The 17977-nt window shown below is 45.8% G+C and overlaps 1 protein-coding gene across 1 annotated transcript; it reads left to right on the top strand.

Moving 5' to 3' along the window:
* The first annotated feature begins 2343 nt into the window (after window positions 1-2343).
* Window positions 2344-15062, top strand: YWHAH (tyrosine 3-monooxygenase/tryptophan 5-monooxygenase activation protein eta). Its single transcript, XM_056116482.1, has 2 exons — window positions 2344-2595; window positions 13593-15062. Exons 1-2 carry the CDS (start codon window positions 2509-2511, stop codon window positions 14247-14249), a joined length of 744 nt encoding a protein of 247 aa, XP_055972457.1. The 5' UTR covers window positions 2344-2508; the 3' UTR covers window positions 14250-15062.
* The last annotated feature ends 2915 nt before the right edge of the window (window positions 15063-17977 follow it).

Genomic DNA, 17977 nt, shown 5'->3' with positions numbered 1-17977 from the left:
TGACCAGGAGTGATTCCCGAGCAGAGCCCTGAGCACTGCTGGGTGTGGGATAAAAAGGAAACAAAACATAATGTAAGAAGGTGAAATCTCTCAATTGCGAACTCCTCAGGCATTAGGGATTGGAGCACTCTGGCAATGAATTTCAAGTGAAATGAAGACAGAACCAGTTCAAGCCCGACAAGGACCCACCAAGGTGTGGTGGGTGGTTAGCAATCCTTCCTTGACAACGCCTGCCCTACACAGAACCTCAGGGTGGAGAGACCCCAGAAGACCCACCTTTGTGGGAGTAGGCGCATACTTTCTATCTTGTCTCGGAGTCACCCACAACCCATGACTCTGAGGGTGCCTCCTTTTCCTTTCAACCGCAGGGTGCACTCCCGTCTGGAGAGTTGTCAACATCCCAACTTAGGGGATGTAGCTCCTTGGCCATGCTCTCTCTCCTCCCTCTTTCTGGAGAAACACATGTTCATTCTGGAATGTGTTCCCTCTTCTCTCCTCCCTGACATTTCCTTAATAAAAATTGGTGGTGATGGTGGTGGGTTGTTGGGGCCACACCCAGTGATGCTCAGAGTTCTTGGCTCTGTGCTCAGGGATCCAACCTGGGTTGACCTTGTGCAAGGCAAGGGCTTTACCCCCTGTACTATCTCGCTGACCCCTATATATATTTTTTTTTGATTCACTATTTTTGTTCTCCCCTGATATTCTTTTCTGTGAAAATAGACGATCTCGAATAGACTATCTTTAGTGTAGCATGGGGAACAATTCATAGTCTTGTCTTACCCAACCTCATTTCCTAAAGTGTCAGCTTTGGGGATCCTACCAGCTCGCAAGCCCTTCCCTCTCCACTAACTTCCCTTAAGGTCTTTCAGGGTAGGCCGAGACTGGCAGGTTCTCTGGAGCTTGGCATTCCCCTCTGTGCTCCCCATCCCAGAGAGACACACTCCTTGGGGACCATATGTGTGTGTGTGTGTGTGTGCACATATATAATATATGCTCATATATATATATATATATACATTTATTTAAACAAACATTCATTGGTCCTTAGGGCTTACTCCTGGCTCTGCACTCAGGGATCACTCCTGGCAGCCTTGGGGATCGTACAGGGTGCTGGTGATCTGGTGTCAGCCGAGTACAAGGCAAGATCCTTAACATGCTATATTATCTCTCCGGACCAACCTCAAATCTTTAATTTAGCATTGGAAACGGTCCATGATCTTGTCTCACCCACCCTCATTTCCCACTGCCAGGCATTTCTTCTCACCATCTCCTACATTTTGCTAAGTCTTTGCCTGTGCTGAGTAGGCAGTTAGGCACTCAAAAAAAACTCCCATCCAGTCTTAGGAGTCTTCTTCTGCATTGTTCTTGCCATGTTTTTAAACTAGGCACGTTTTAGACATTGTGCTTTCCCTAATTTGCCAGTCGTCCAGCCCAGGGGCTGGTAGGAGGGACCCTCAGCAAAAAAGATGGCAGGATTAGGGGAGTTTAGTGACCAGCCGGCCAGCACAAGCTCCATCTCTGTCGTAGCTCACGTATGAACTCAAACCCCAAGGTTACCATTTCCAGACTCTATTCAAGTCATTCATTGGCTTCTGAAAAACAGGGAGCTTGGCAGAACCACTGTGCAGAAAGGATGATAACTCAGTAGAACTGTCTAGAAAGTCTATCACCCGGGCCGCTCCCGGATCTCATGAAGGGCTATTTATTTGGGTGCGACACAGGTCCTCTCTTTCGTGCAAAGGAGTCTGTCTGAAGCCACTATTCTAAGGGTGGTGGCACAGCCCTGTAGCCTGAAGGGTGTAACTGTGCGTGTGGGTTGTCCCCAAAGGCCACTTGCATCTGGCCCTGACCCTGTGCAGGCCCAAAGAGCAGGGTGTGGCCATGCAGAGCCCTTAGGCCAGGCGGGCTCTGGGCGGGCTCGGGGCAGGGCGGCTCCGGCCCGCCCCCTGGGGCACGCGGCCACTCGGCCTCTCCAAGCCGTTGGGTTATTTGTTTTCTGGGTCCCTCTCTCGCCAGACCTCTAACCTAGACTCAGTGGCGCTTTTGCAGGGTGGGGCTCCCCGCGCCGCCGCCCTCCCTGGGCCCCCTCCCCGCCGCAGACTCCACCCCGCCCCTCGGCCCTCTCCCACCTCCACCTTTGCGGCGGTAAAATGCAGCACTCGCAGGGCGCCTGCGCGCTCCCCGGGCGGGGCGGCTATTTATAGTAGGTGACGTCACCTTGAAATACACCGTTAGGGCCGGCCCGCCCTGCCCCCTCCCACTCGCGCCGCTCCCCGCCGCCCGGCGCGGCCGCTCCCACTGCGCAGGCGTCCCGCGGCCGGCCCGCCTCCCCGCCCCCCGCCCGCGCTGCCCTCTCCGGCGGCGGCCGCGGCCGAGCCACAGCGCGCGGGGCGAGCCAGCGAGAGGGCGCGAGCGGCGAGCCAGTGCGCGTGCGCGGCGGGACCGGGAGCCGAGCGGAGCCGAGCGGGGCGCGGGGCGCGGAGCGCGGCCAGGCCGAGCACGAGCGACATGGGCGACCGGGAGCAGCTGCTGCAGCGGGCGCGGCTGGCCGAGCAGGCGGAGCGCTACGACGACATGGCCTCCGCCATGAAGGCGGTGAGCGCGGCGGGCGGGGCGCGGGGCGGCGGTGGGTGCCGGGGCTCCCGCCATTTCCTGCGGCCGGACGCGGGGGGGGGGGGTTTCCCGGGGCGGGCGGCCGGGGGTCGCCCCATCCGAGTTTGGAGCCCTGGGCGCGGGGTGGGCGACAGATGCCCGAAGCAGTGTGAGGGCGGGAGAGCCCCAGCATTCCAGGGTCCTAAACCGTTCCCCGGGACTTGGGGGGGCTTCCCGGCCCTCTTGCCGTGGACCCCTCCCCCCCAACTTGTAATAAAGAATCGCCTAGTGAGTGGCGCCCCGCCTCTCCTGCATTTCTCTCCCATCTGGTGTGCGGAGCTCGCGGGAACCGTCTTCCCACGCCCGGGGGTCTGGCTTTGTGTGGGAAGACCCCCCCCCTCCCCATGCTTCCGCATGCTGCTGGCTAGGCGGGGATGCGGGCGGGATGCGGGCTGTCGACTGGGGGAGGGGGAGACACCCTCCCCCCCCCCCCCCAAACACCTCCCAGGTCTAGATGTTGCCGGGACAGTTAAGACGAGGCGTGACTGCTTGGTCAGGCAAAAGCCCTGTGTGTGTCTTTGCTTTCCCGAGACCCGGTGATCGATTCTGCAGCCTGGTTTCCGGCGAAGGAATCGTGGCCGGCCACACCCTAGCAAATGCCGTGGATTAGACGCCACCTGCGCTTCTGAGGCTTAGCGTTCCGTTCCTCGGCTCCCTCGCCCTGTCTCGCCTCGCTGTTTTATACTGTTGTCTCTGAAATGAACATTGTTTCTCTCTGTGTCAAGGTCACACAGTTGCTAGAGCTTCTTCTGCGGCCACCACTCCGCTGCTATGTTGCATCCACTGTACCCGCCAGCCTCCGGAGACCCGGGAGGAGGGGATCGCCCGGGCCCCTCACCATCTTAGACCCTAAAGTATTGGAAACTCGGGGTGGGACTCAGAAATGTGCACTCGAACCGGCTCATGGCAAGTGTTAGCGGCCTTAACCTCGAGAAGAGTGCATCTGCCCTTTGGCTAGCCTTGGGGGAGAGGGGCGGAGGATGTTCTAGAGAATGACCAGGCTAGCTGAGGCTTTCCCAAAAGTTTAGAATTACTTGAAAAACCTCTGAGACTTTTGCTATTGATATCCAGTGCTTTTGCTGGGGTCACTATTTAGGATTATCCAGGTAAGCAACACTTACTTGCAGAATTGACTTTGCCCTGGTGAAGCCGCCGCCGCTGCCCGGGGCTCGATTCAGCAGTGGCCACACTGGAAGAGCTGTGCCATGCTCTCTGGGTCAGTTGGCTTTTTCAGCCAAAGCAGAGATAATCAAAATGGGGGCCCTCTTTAAGGAAAAAGTAAAAATGTATTGGTTTTGCAGTTCTTTTTTTTTTACAGAAACTGAACTGACACTGCATTTTCCTTGGGAAGGGGCCTTGCTTGAGCTTAATAACTTTCTTCAGGATAAAGCCTCTTTGTGCACACCACCAGTCCCTTCAGCGGGCCTCTTTTGCCCAGCAAGTTTGTGATGTGGGGATTATGCTGGCTGAGGCCTCTCCCTGGACATCTAGTGATGGTGCCCTTGCTTCATGCCCTAGTATGGGGCATGAAGATTGCAGTGCTAGGAACGACCTTTGGGGAAAGATTAGTTAGGGCTCCAAAAAATAGGTGAATTGAGGTTAAGGAAAAATGACCAGAAACTGGAGAAAACCCCATTCTTTCCTGAATGAAGAGATACAACTAATTTGGAGAGAGAAAAAATTTGTTTTCTGGTCTTCATAAATTGACTTAAAAAATGCTTTCCCTCAGCTAGGTACAAGACACAAAATCTAGCTCAAGTTTTAACACATTGGTGCTGGTGTATGCCACTGGTGGCTCACACTTGGATGTAGCTTAATTAACACAAATTACGATCTCTTGGGAATGGGAGTCATACCCTGCGATGCTCAGGGGTTACTCCTGGCTCTACACTCAGAAATGACTCTTGGCGGTCCTCAGGGGACCGAACCTGGGTTGACTGTGTGCAAGACAAATGCCTTACCCGCTTTTATACTCTCTCCATCCACAGCAGTGTCTTTGTTAATGTGGTCAACTTGTTAAGGTAACTGTGAGCCAATGGTCATCCATCTGAATAAGCGTCTGGAACGGTGACTGGGTTGACTCACCACCCAGCATTCAAAATTTAGGCTCTTGTAACTTCCAGAATTGTGATAAACCTTCATAATAATAGCTATTAAATATGAGCTCTGGGACTGGAGAGATAATATAAGTGATAATGTGCTTGCCTTGCTGACATGGGTTTGAGTTCTGGAGCTGCACATGGAACGTAGTGCCCCAAGCCCTGCCAGGAGTGACCCCTGAGTGCAGAGCTGATAGTAAACTTTGAGCACTGCTGGGTGTGATCCGCTACCCCCCAAATATGAATGTGGGCTGGAGAGATAGTACAGGAGGGAAGGCACTTGCCTTGTGTGCAGCTGTTTTGGCCGATATTGTGGTTCTGTCCCTGGCACCACATGGTTCCGCAGCACCACCAGGGGTGACCCCTGAACATAGAACCAAGAGAAAGTTCTGAGCACTACCGGGTGTGGTCTAAAAAACAAAACAAATATGAACTTTGATCAGTTTGCCTGTTCTTTTTTTTTTTTTTTAAGGACCCAAAGGACTGAGGACATGCTTTGCATGCAGGAGGCCTGGGCTTGATCCTTGGCACTGTGTTCTTCCCTGAGCTCTGCCAGGAGTGACTCCCAAGCATTGCATGAGTGGGCCCTGCCCTTTGCCCTCAGTTATTTGGGGGTGGATCTGTGTGTGTGTGTGTGTGTGTGTGTACACGCCACACATGATGATCCTCAGGGTTACTCTTGGCGCTGTACTCTGGAATCACTCTTGACAGGACTTTGGGGTGATCATATGGGATGCCAGGAATTGAACCAGGGTCAGGTACTATCTCAATGACCTTTAAATATTTTTTGAGAGGTCTTGGCAGGGTAATCAAAAAATTGACCTGACAAGCAGGTGTTTGTGTGTTAAAATTTTAATGATGCTGGGGAGACCAGTTTGTGTTTTTTCAATACCACAGGCCTTGAGCGCTTTAGGAGAGGCGGAAGTCTAATAGTCCTGTGGGTTTTCAGGGAGGTGGAAGGACAGGTAAGTAGACTGCTCTAGGAAAGATGGGATAGTGCATCCTAAGGGATGCTCTGATGCCACCCCACCGACTCTGAAATTGACATCCTTTGGCTTCAAGTCCTGTGAAGTGTAAAATTAGCAGTGTCGGGTTTTCAGCCTCTGTTCTAAATTGCTGTTTCCTTGGTCATTGAAATTGTCAAATACTTTCACCTTCCTGTGTTGACTGATGGCTCTCATGTTGCCAGCATCACCTAGATATGGTGTCAGTAAGGTATAAGAATCAGGTGAAGCCGAAGAGAGAATGCAGTGAACTGGACACAAACTTTGCCCATTGGTGGCACCTCATGGCGGGGTGGGGGGCACACCCAGCAGTGCTCAGGGCTTGCTCCTGGCTCTGCACTTAAGGACCACTCCTGGCAAGACTGGGACCATATGGAGTGCCAGCCATTGAACCCAGGTTGGCAACATGCAAGGCAAGTGCTCTGCCTACTGTACTATCTCTTTGGCCTTTGAAAATTTTTTAAGAATCGTTAGAGTCCCTTGGTTTGATTTTTAGCCCTGCCCTCCAAAAAAAAATAATAATTTATATGGGAACAATAGTGTCTCAATAGATGAGAACTGCAATTCCTTGCCTTATCCCATAGTTTGAAGAGACAAGAAATATTGCTGTTTATGATGGATAAAGGAGTATCTTCAAGCTCTAGTAATGTTATATCTAGTTGCTTATAGTGAATGTAGAAGTAGAAAAGAATCATTGAAAGATTCTAGGACCAATATCCTTTCTAGGTCAAGCCTGGAACAATGTTGCATGATCTAAATAGGTCATGTCCGTTTCATACAGTCTTAATATATTAAGTGGATAATTATGGGATTACAAAGCAAAAATTAGCATGGAATTTAATTTTTTTATTACTGAGATATATGGTTGACAGCAGTGTAAATATTGTGACATACAAAGTTACTGGCCCAAATCTATCACTCTTCCTTTTTTTCCCTCATTCTTGCCCATCCAGTGTGGTATGCCTTAATACCTATACGAAGTTGATAACATTAAGGACAGAGAAATATATACTTGAAAAAACTTGAAGCCTGGAAATGTTAAGTGCAGGAAACAAAGTGATAGTTTAAGCAAATAGGAGTTGGAGAGAAAGAGGCACTTGGCCCAGCCAGGGGCTCCAGGCTCTTCCTCCAACAGCTGTGAGATTATGAGAAGTGGAAAGTGAACAGGTGGTGTGTAAAGGGAGAACACCGCTTTGTCACTTGGGTGAGCTTTGTCACTTGGGTGAGCCTATAACCTGCATTGTAGGAAGGAAAGTTAAGGGATGATGTTGAGGCATACTAAAACGGAATTAGAGTGCTAATTTTTAGTTTTATTTTTTGGCAGTACTGAGGTACTCAGGGATCAGTCCTGGTGGGGCTCAGGGAAGTGGGTGGTACTGGGAATAAAACCTGGGTCAGCCACGTGCAAGGCAGGTACATCACCCACTGTATTCTCTCCAGCCCCCTAGGTTGCAGTCTGAAAACCACTTAAATATATTTGAACAACTGAACTTTTTTGCCACGACTGAACATTTGAAATAAAATCATTGCTTTGTTATTCACTGGGGATAGAGGGCTAGACTTCAAAATCTAATTTTAAAGGTACTTGGGATATTGAACATTTCCCATTGCTCTCTTGTACTGAAGTGGGAGTTGTGACCTCTTCTGGACTTGGGGGGGGGGGTTCCTAAAATTTCCCAAGGACTTGTCCTCTTGCTGTTCTGTATGTTGTAGATTAAACCCAGACTTCATGCATGCAAGGTAGGTGCTTTGCCAGTGAGCAGCATTTCTTTCACCCATTATTATTATTATTTTTTAAAGAAATCAGAAATGGGATCAGAGAAAGAGCCCAAGGAGCTGGAGTCATGCTTTGCATGCTGAAAGCCTGAGTTGTAGCTACTGGCACCTTTGGGGATGACCCCAAACCCCAAAATTGGTGTGTTCTCACCTTTGGAATATTATATTAATGGTAGGCTGCAGTGTCACACATTTCCAGGAATAGTTTAGGAGGGCATGTGCGTTGCATGGAACCATCTAAGTTTATGGAATTTAATCGTGTTGCTTATTACTCAGTAATTAGTAACTTGTTTCATTTATAATTCTCGTTGGGTCCAGTGCGCATAGTTCTATTTTACAAATGAGACTGAAAGATTTATTTTCTTGACGAGGTATATGGGTCAGATTTGAACCCATGAGTTCAGAGCTCTCAGTTTAACTGCTGTGAGGTAGAGGACTACCCGTGAGACTTAAGGGTAATATTTCTAGTATTTAGTTACGATTATTTATTTTTTTTTCCAGTTTTAATTTTTATTTGAATATTAAATGACTGTTCTTCAATAATTAAAATGATTTCAGCAGTAACAAAAATGTCTTACTAGTTTAACTATATTTTATAGCCTGTACAAAGACACCTTGTACCATCTTGTTTTTCACTCCAGGTCTGACTTTCTTTTTTTTTTTTAAATTTATTGTATCACTGTGGGAAAAGTTACAAATAGTTACGATTATTGATGACTAAATTCCAAGCATTTTATGCAACAGACAAAATAGTTTTATCTATTCAATAACTATTGAATATTGTTATTTTGCCAAGCTTGATTAAAGGCAGCATTTTCAACTTTACAGGTTCTTACTACAGCAAAAGAGCACAAAAGGCAGAGCATCTTCGCTACCCCAGCCCTACGTCTCTGGTTGATAGCTATTTTGTTTAAGGTCCAGCTTAAGAGTGGGTATTAAATGCCTAAATTCCTCTGTTTGAACTTTAAGGTCTGACCTTTGGGAACTGAGACTCTGCCTTGGCTTAGTGAGGGTTTGGAGAGGTCTTTCAGGCTTGGCTAGTGGTGACTGGTGGTGGGAGCTTAACCAGCTTAAAATCAGTCAGAATCCTGGAAAGAGTAGGTCAAAAAAAGCTTTCATCTCACAGACTCGATCTTTAAAAAAAAAAATGGAGTACAGAGTTCTGCTTAAGACATGTAAAGATTTTATGATGTGGTTATGTGTACCTAATTGTTCATGGGATCCATTTTCTTCTGTTGCAAACCCTTATATCAAATGCAGGCTTGTTGGTAGTGTGTGGGTGTGTACTGTTAAAAATGGGTTAGTAAGGAGTGTGCTGTATCTCTGGAGGACGGGAGAGATGTACCAACCCGAACTTTGGTTTTATCACCAGCAGCTCTGGGTGGCATTTTTTTGGCTCAGAGTTGCTTCAGAGAGTGGATGTTTCCCAAATTAAGAACTTTCAGATTTCCCAAATTCTTCCTGTGCTATTTTTGGCAGTGGATCTATTTTTACTCACACAGTTTATTGCCTTATGAGTTAGTGGGAGGAGGTCCTTAGGGATTTTTGAGTAAGCGAATGGTGTCATAGAAAGATAAATGAGTTAGTAGCAGACCAGGTTACTCCTTATTCTTGGTACTGCTCACCAGTCTGGGAGCAGAAAAAAAGGGGGGGGGTGAAATGAGTACCCAAGGTTGGGAAATGGTGCAGTCAAAGACTTGTGGTCAGGACATCAGCTGGTTGAAAGGCTGGTCCTTAAAGGAAGTGGAGAGGAAGACTTTATAAGGACCTGTCAGTTTCAGGTTTGCAGGCAGAAGGGGAGTGGCATTAAAAGGGATAGGAGATGGGGAGCTCCCCGAACAAGGAGCGGCCTCATCGAGTATCTGAAGTGGCTCTACGGAATATCTAATAGGTGGAAGAAATGAGTGTTGCGACAGATCTTGGAGAAGAAAGGTTAAGAACCGTTGTCTGAAAAATCCTGACTTTGTGTTGCATTCCTAATTAGAACTGCTTGGAAGTTTCTGATTGTAGAGATTGAAATTAAGTCACTGTAGAAGCTGCAGATGCTCTACTCACGCTATAGGTTTAGTATTTAAGTGCTGGGCTTAGGAGTTAGTAATCCAGGCAGGCTGTAAGCCTTAAGAGTTTCAATGGTCATCTGATTTCATTTCGTTCTATAAGATTCCAATCGGGGGAACTCCAGCTTTTATTTATTCTCTAAACAAGTAATAAAACTATATTTATCCTTTAAATGTCCCTTCATTAACTGAATTGTAATCGAAGAGTATTAACAATACTATGTGTAAATGGAGCCAGTTATTTCCTAGTTAGGTCCTGGCCAGCGTTTTGAGAACAATACTTGGCTTACTTACATTAGTCACCCTCAGCTGATGCTGACAGTGATTCACTCAGACTGGCAGGCAACCAGAGGATTGTTACATAAACACTAATACTTCTAGTAAATAATTTTTTGTGTATGAAGGTGTCACTGTAAATATTGCCCAGTAGCCTTTTTGGGTTTTGTTCTTGATGGAGAAGGGATGTGGAAAATGAATTCCCAAAGCTTACTGACACACGCAAATTTTATTTATATTAATGGTAACATTCTCAAGTTTTAACACACTTTTTTTGTTGCTCAGGAAAAATGGGATCCCAGCATTTTGGAGCTGAGGTTCTCAGAGATTGTTTGGACTGATCCCCTATTTTTACTTCATTTGCCCATAAAGGTTGTGATTTGTGTTTGGTTATCATAACTCAAACTAAACTCCAGATTTTTAAGGATACATACAGGCCCTATATGATAAATAAATGTTTCAGATATGTGTTCAGTTCTGCTGATATAGTCAGTGTGGGGCGTTATGTGGTGTCTCTGTAGTGATCTGATACTCAGCATTATTAGTTATGGAATGAAGTATCTCATTTATGTTTTAATACCAAGTCACCTTAAGCAGCTCTCTAAATTATGTTTCTGTGTCATATTTTGTCTTACTGAGTACCTCTCTCGTATCAGTGTGATTCTAGAAATTCAAGCTTTCTGAGATTTGTCAGTCTGTGAAATATTTGCTCAAAAGACCAAATGACCAAAAAATTATCTACAAAGTCTCTTGTGTTTCCAATAAAAGAATGTGAGTCTGTTTAATAGCCCTCATTAGAAGAAAAAACAAGTGTAGTTTGAAATAGTGAAGAGAAGATTGACCATGACCCAAAGCATGGACACTTCTCATGACTGTGAGGAGGAATAAGGAGCCTGACCTGTAGGCAGCCTCAATTGGAGAGCAAGGGGGACCCCAGTGAAGAAAAGGGGGAAACAATCCCTGCGTAAAAGTACAAGTAGGGAATTTAGAAGAGGGAAATTTGGGGGGAGGTTGTAAACATCCCCTGCCCCACCCCAGACCATCTCTGTTTCTGGGCCCACATCTATGGTGCTCAGGGGCGTCTTGACTCCATGCCTCAAAGACCACACAGTGCTGGGGATGTGGTGTAGACCTCATGCATGCTCTCCAGCCAGCTCCCTGGGCTGTGCTTTATATATTTTATTTTGGGGTCATACTCAGTGGTGCTCATGGCTTCTGCACTCAAGGATCATTCAGGGTGGGGCCTGGGGGACCATATTGGATGCTGGGAATTGAACCCAAGTTGACATTGCAAGGCAAGTGTCTCAACCTGCTGTGTTTTCTTACCCCTCCCACTCCCCCCCCCTTTTTTTTTTATGAGAACTTGGCATAAGTTTTCAGATTTTTTACCTATAATGATCAGTTTTGTTACTTACATTCTCGGCCTAATTTTGAAAAATCATTTTTATTTACTTAAAAAATTTCTGGGCTGGAGTGATAGTACAGAGGGTGTGGGGTGCTTGCCTTGCATATGGCTGACCTGGGTTCGATCCCCAGCATCCTGTATGGTTCCCTGAGTACTGTCAGTAGTAATTCCTGAGTGCAGAGCTAGGAGTAAATCCTGAGCATAACAAGGTGTGTCCCAAAAACAAGATTTCTGATTGTCCACTGCTTAGTAGTTCGGTCTATTAAGACGTATATGTCTTAATGTTAATATTTTTTAACATGCTGTTTGTTTCTCCATTGAACTTGATTTTCCCCCTCCTTTAGAAATTTTTCTCTAGTAGTTGAAATGAGAATTTGTATTTTATAATTTCCTATGTTATTTTTTTAAATTCAAATGAAGTCTTAACAGTAGGTTATGTAATTATGAAAATCCTCTTTTATAGAAGATGCAACAGGGTGTTTTAGCAAGTTAATCACTTTGTTGAGGCCCAGGCCAACAGTTTCAGATTCCAAGCCTAAACTAGTTGCCAAAAGTGCTTCAAATTGAGTGACTTAAATTTATCACTATTCAGAAGGGTAAAGGCTAGGGTCAGAGCCTTGTTGTTCAGACCTCTAGGGAATATGTCGTCCTTGCCGCTGTCCTAACTTGATGATTCCTGACCCTCCTTGGTGTTCCTGCCCAGTAGACACAGCACCTATCTGCCTCCCTCATCACATGCTGTTCTCTCTGTGTATTTGTGTGTCTCTGACTTCCTCTCCTTATAAGGAAACCAGTCATCGAGTTTAGGACCCACCCTAATGGAGTATGATTTGATCTTAACGTGATTACATCTGCAGAGATTTTATTTCCATATAAGGTCACATTCCCAGGTATTAGGGAGTGGGCCTTTAACGTGTATTGAGGGGACGTGATTCAACAATCCAATGAAGACCAGTGCCTTATTTCTGTTAACTACGTAGCTGTATGGCTTGGAATTAGTATCATAAAAAACTAATGGAAATTATGACTTGTGAAATGTAACATTTCCATTTAAAATAATTGGCGTTCTCATCTTGGTGCCTGGTTGGGGTTTCTTAACAGGTATGTCAGTAAAATAAGTGCTACTGAATCACTTCTTTCAGCAGAGACTGGGTACCCTTTCTGTCACTAATGCAGCCGTTTAGGCTTGGGGGAGAACTGGGTTTATCAGTAGGGCTCCCATGTAACCACAGGGTGAAGCTGGCCTTTAGACCTGTGTGTAGTGGTGACTCAATAGTGAAATTTGGGGGCTGAAGCGATAGTACTGTGGGTAGGATGTTTGTCTTGCACAGGGCTGACCCAGGTTTGATCCTCACCATCCCATATGGTCCCTCAAGCACTGCCAGGAGTAATTCTTGAGTGCAGAGTCAGGAGTAACTCCTGAGCATCGCTGGGTGTGACCCCAAAAGCAAAAAAAAAAAAGTGACATGTCTATAATTTATAGGCTTATAAGAGAGGTATGGGGGCTGGAGCGATAGCACAGCGGGTAGGGCGTTTGCCTTGCACGTGGCCGACCCGGGTTCGATTCCCAGCATCCCATATAGTTCCCTGAGCACCGCCAGGAGTAAGTCCTGAGTGCAGAGCCAGGAGTAACCCCTGTGCATTGCCAGGTGTGACCCAAAAAGCAAAAAAAAAAAAAAAAAAGTTGACGATTGGTTATTTTTATTTGTTTTGGGTGGGAGGGGGTCACACCCAGTGATGCTTATGGGTTACTCCTGGCTCTGCACTGAGGAATCATTGCTGGCATTGGCTTGGAGATTCCACGTGAGATGCCAGGGACCAAACTTGGGTCAGTGGAGTGCAAGGCAAGCGCCTTACCTGCTATACTATCACTCTGGCCCCTAGTTGGTTATTTTTAAAGAACTAATAGGATTAGAAGTAGAATCTGGAGCAAACTCTAGTCTATATTCTCTGGGCAGTTGATACAAGAATTATATGTCTTTTTTTACTAAAAGTTTCTTCAGTTGTAGCTGAACTAAAGATTTTTGAACCACTGTTACAGCCATTCCATGAATATCCTTATGTCCCTTCATCTGCCAAGATGAAGGCAACATTTCAGAAGTCCTGAATTATTCATTTCTTACTGCCTTCTCACTTCATCATTTGAGTTTCAAGTATTTACTGCTTCTAAACAGATAGGATCTGTGCCAGGGTCTTTGTTTCTTCTCCAGGGAACTTCTTGTCTGTAGTTCTCTCCGAGAAGGATTGATCAGGTTGACAGGAATGTATCTTTCCCTGGATTTTCAGGCTAGGATCTTAGCTTGTATCTTTTGGGGTTTTGCAGGTGACAGAGCTTAATGATGAACCGCTCTCCAATGAAGATCGGAACCTCCTCTCCGTGGCCTACAAGAATGTGGTTGGTGCCAGGCGATCTTCCTGGAGGGTCATTAGCAGCATTGAGCAGAAAACCATGGCTGATGGAAATGAAAAGAAATTGGAGAAAGTGAAAGCGTACAGGGAGAAGATTGAGAAAGAGCTGGAAACAGTTTGCAACGATGTCCTGGCCCTGCTCGATAAATTCCTCATTAAGAACTGCAATGATTTCCAGTACGAGAGCAAGGTGTTCTACCTGAAGATGAAAGGCGATTACTACCGCTACTTGGCAGAAGTAGCCTCTGGGGAGAAGAAAAACAGCGTGGTCGAATCTTCTGAAGCTGCCTACAAGGAAGCCTTTGAAATCAGCAAAGAGCAGATGCAGCCCACACATCCTATCCGGCTGGGCCTGGCCCTCAACTTCTCCGTGTTCTACTACGAGATCCAGAATGCACCCGAGCAGGCCTGCCTCTTAGCCAAACAAGCCTTCGATGATGCCATAGCTGAGCTGGACACACTAAATGAGGATTCCTATAAGGACTCCACACTCATCATGCAGTTGCTGCGAGATAACCTCACCCTCTGGACGAGCGACCAGCAGGATGAAGAAGCGGGAGAAGGCAACTGAAGAGCCTTTTAGTCCCTGACCCCTCCTTCACACCCTCCCCCACCCCCATTATCACCAATTCTTCCTTGCCACAATCACTAAATATCTAGTGCTAAACCTCTCTGTATTGGCAGCACAGCTATTCAGATCTGCTCTCCTGCCCCTTGGAAAGCAGTTTCCAATAAATCTTCATGGGCATTGCTGGATTGATGGTCGCTTTGAGCCCGCGGGAGCTCCCTTTTCGAATTGTGCAGACGAGTGCGTTCTGAATGAGGCATTTTACTATGCCTGCTGATCTATATGAAAGCCCGGGGAAAGCAGTGGGGAATTTTAGAAAGGAGAAATAGCTTAGGAAGCCTACAATTGATATTTAAATGATTCATTTAAAACAAGCTGATAGTGTTTTGTTAAGCTGTACATCTTGTGCATGCAAAAATGAATTGATCCTTCCCCCCCTTTCAGCTAATGGAATACTGTTAAGGGAAGCTGATACAAAAAGAGACCTTGCTCCTTTTCATCAGCTTTATAATAAACTTTAACTAATGTGAGGTTTCAGTAGCGCCTTGTTTTGCCTATTTAAATTATGAAGTGCACAAATCTTCTTTTCAGTGCAATGCATCTAAAGTTTTGATACTTGTAACTTTTGTTTTGGTTGCAATTGTTTAAGAATCATGGATTTTTTTTTTTTTTGTAACTCCTCAGCTATTGTCCTTGTGTATCCTGACCAGGCCATGTGCATCAGCCCATGTCAATCAAGATGGGTGATTATGAAATGCCAGACTTCTAAATGTTTTGGATTTCAGTGGGTAAATAAATGCTGCTTTGGGGATATTAGCTCTCTGCGTATGGTCTTGATTTCTCCTCTCTCAAGTAATTTAACTGGTCATAAGTCTGGGTTGAGTATATCAGGCAGTGAATCATTTGTAGTACCATAAAATTTCCTATAGTCTGGTTCTAACACGCATGTCAGTACATAAAGTTGGTTGGAGAAGTAGGTCAGTTGTAAAGCACAGTTGGTTCCCAGTAACATAGCACTATAGCACTGTCCTCCCGTTGTTCATCGATTTGCTCAAGTGGGCACCAGTAATGTCTCCATTGTGAGACTGTTTGGCCTATCGAATACGTCACGGGTAGCTTGCCAGGCTTTGCCATGCGGGCGGTAGCTTGCCGGGCTCTCCAGGAGGGCGGAGGAATCAAACCCTAGTCAGCCATGTGCAAGGTAAACACCCTACCTGCTGTGCTATCGCTCCGGCCCTCCCAGTAACATACACAAATAAAAGTTTTTGGGGGGTGGTGGATTTTTGGGCTACTGCTCTGGAGTATACTTGGCCCTGGATGTATGAGGCTAATGGGTTTTGCTCTTTGGTGTAGCTCTCCAGTCTAAAGACTCCTGAATTAATAGTGACCCTCTCTGATTCACTCTTTTAAAAGCTGGTATGAGTTACAGTGGCCAAGCAGACCAAAGTGCTGCTGTCCATAGTATATCACCTCTGAAAGGTTAAATTTCTTTAAACTTGGGAGGGTGTTATTTGGGCCATTCTACGGTGTTGGCTAATATTTATGGTAATAGAGTGGAGGCATAGTACAGCAGGTGAGCCCTGAACATAGTTTGCTTTGGCCCAAAAAATAAAGACTAATTGATACAGAATATATATATATGTGTGTGTGTGTGTGTGTATACACACAATATATTCAAATTTTAAGGATTTGTTTTTGTTAGGGGGCCACACTATGTGATGCTTAAGGGCAGCTCCTGGCTCTGAATTAACTCCTGGCAATGCTTGGGGTTGATTGTGCAATTCTGGGGTTCAAACCCAGAATGGCCTTGTGCAAATCAAGCATGCTACATGCTGTGGGCTATTGCTCTAGCCCCCTAAAGGTATTTCAGTTAGATGTAATGTTAAAAGCACAAACTGGATCCATAATCCTTAGTGATAACTCAGAAATCCTTGAGTAATTGAAAACAGAAGTTCCCATCAAAGTTTCAAAATGGAAGAACTCATTCCTGTCTCATCCTACTGTTGAGGTTCAGCACCCCCTTTGGAATTGAATCCTTTGAGTAATATGAGATGTTCAGTTTGGGGGCCAAAGTGATAGTACAGCAGGCAAATGATGCAGCTGATCTGAGTTCGATCCCCAGCATCCCATATGGTTCCCTGAGCATGGCTAGTAGTGGCCCCCAATTAAAAACAACCAGATACTCGATTTTTATGATCTCCAGTAGGATGCCCAGTACTGACCATGCTTGTTCAAGTGAATTGGACCAGGTACACAAGTCTTAAATACTTTTAAAAAGTTTTTAAATTTTTATAAAGTTGTCCACTTATTCATTACATTTAATATTCAAACACCAATCTCACCACCATTGCAACTTCCTACCACCATATTTAGAATGTTTGCACCCTAAATCCCAAACCACGCCCCCCAAAGCAGAACAGAAACAGTTTTGTATTGCTTGTAATACTTTATTTCTTTTTTAAAATTTTTTTAAACACATCAGTCACTCTTTTTTAACCAGCAACATGAAATTTTATTTAATTTTTATTTTTTATTTTTTTGCTTTTTCGCGTCAACACCTCACAATGTTCAGGAGTTACTCCTGGCTTTGCACTCAGGAATTACTCCTGGCGGTGCTCAGGGGAATGCTGGGAATCGAACCCTGGTAGGCCGCGTGCAAGGCAAACGTCCTACCTGCTGTGCTATCACTCCAGCCCCTGTAAATACTTTATTCTTAACTAAAGTTTAATGCTAGACTGGTGGAAATGGCCATGACCCGATCTTTATCCTTGGGATTTTATTGTAGGTAGAGCACAACTTTTACTCATGGGAGTATAACCTATTTTCTCATTCTGAAGTTGAGGTATGACCTATGTGCTGTGCTAATAAATATCCCTTAGGAACCTGTTTTAAGTTGTTCTAATTATAAGTTAAAGTGGTTGTTTAGTTTCTCTTCAATTAGTGGGTCAGATATTTTAAAGCTCTAAGCTTTATATAGCTGGGAAATTTGGCTCTGGTAAATATGTAGACAGAAAAAATACAGATTTAAAATTACCCTTCGGGTGCCAGAGAGGGGACAGTGTTAAAAAGGCACTTGCTTCCTTTGCACACAGTGAACCCAGTTTTGATCTTTGGCACTGCATGTGGTCCCTCCAGCACTGCCAGGAGGGATTCCTGAGCACAGTCAAGTGTGACACAAGAAATACAATTAAAAATTGTCCATCATGGCTCTTAAGCCACTCACATCTCCCATTTCATGACAGCTGTGAAAGTTTTTGCCGCACTTTGCTCAGGGGTAACGCCTGGTTATCCCTGATAGGATGCAGAAGCTATGAGCTTCTAGAAACCATAGAACTAGTAGCACTGTAGCACTGTCCTCCCATTGTTTATCGATTTGCTGGAGCAGGCACCAGTAACGTCTCCATTGTGAGACTATTACTGTTTTTGGCATATCAAATACTCCATGGAGAGCTTGTCAGGCTCTGCTGTGCGGGCGGGATACTCTCGGTAGCTTGCCGGGCCCTCTCTGAGGGACAGAGAATCGAACCTGGGTTGGCCGCGTGCAAGGCAAACGCTCTACCCACTGTGCTATCACTCCAGAGAGATAGAACTAGTAAGCTGCAAAAGCTGGCTCTTCCCCTTGTTCCATTCAGAGTTCTAACTGCTCTCTGGTGGACTCTAGCATCACCATGCTGCCAAATACAGCCCTGAGAATTTGAGCCTCAGAAGTCTCACTTTTAAGGGAGGATTTG

Source organism: Sorex fumeus, unplaced genomic scaffold (genome assembly GCF_029834395.1).
Source record: "Sorex fumeus unplaced genomic scaffold, SorFum_2.1 ptg000032l, whole genome shotgun sequence".
NCBI lineage: Eukaryota > Metazoa > Chordata > Mammalia > Eulipotyphla > Soricidae > Sorex > Sorex fumeus.
Note: the sequence above shows the minus strand (reverse complement) of the source record. Positions and strands in the feature narration are given on the sequence as shown.

Bases quoted from the DNA above. Each gene is read 5' to 3' on its own strand.
- YWHAH (XM_056116482.1), top strand. From the start codon at position 2,509: ATGGGCGACCGGGAGCAGCTGCTGCAGCGGGCGCGGCTGGCCGAGCAG. The intron at 2,596-13,592 runs GTGAGCGCGGCG...GGGGTTTTGCAG, and splicing joins TGGCCTCCGCCATGAAGGCG to GTGACAGAGCTTAATGATGA.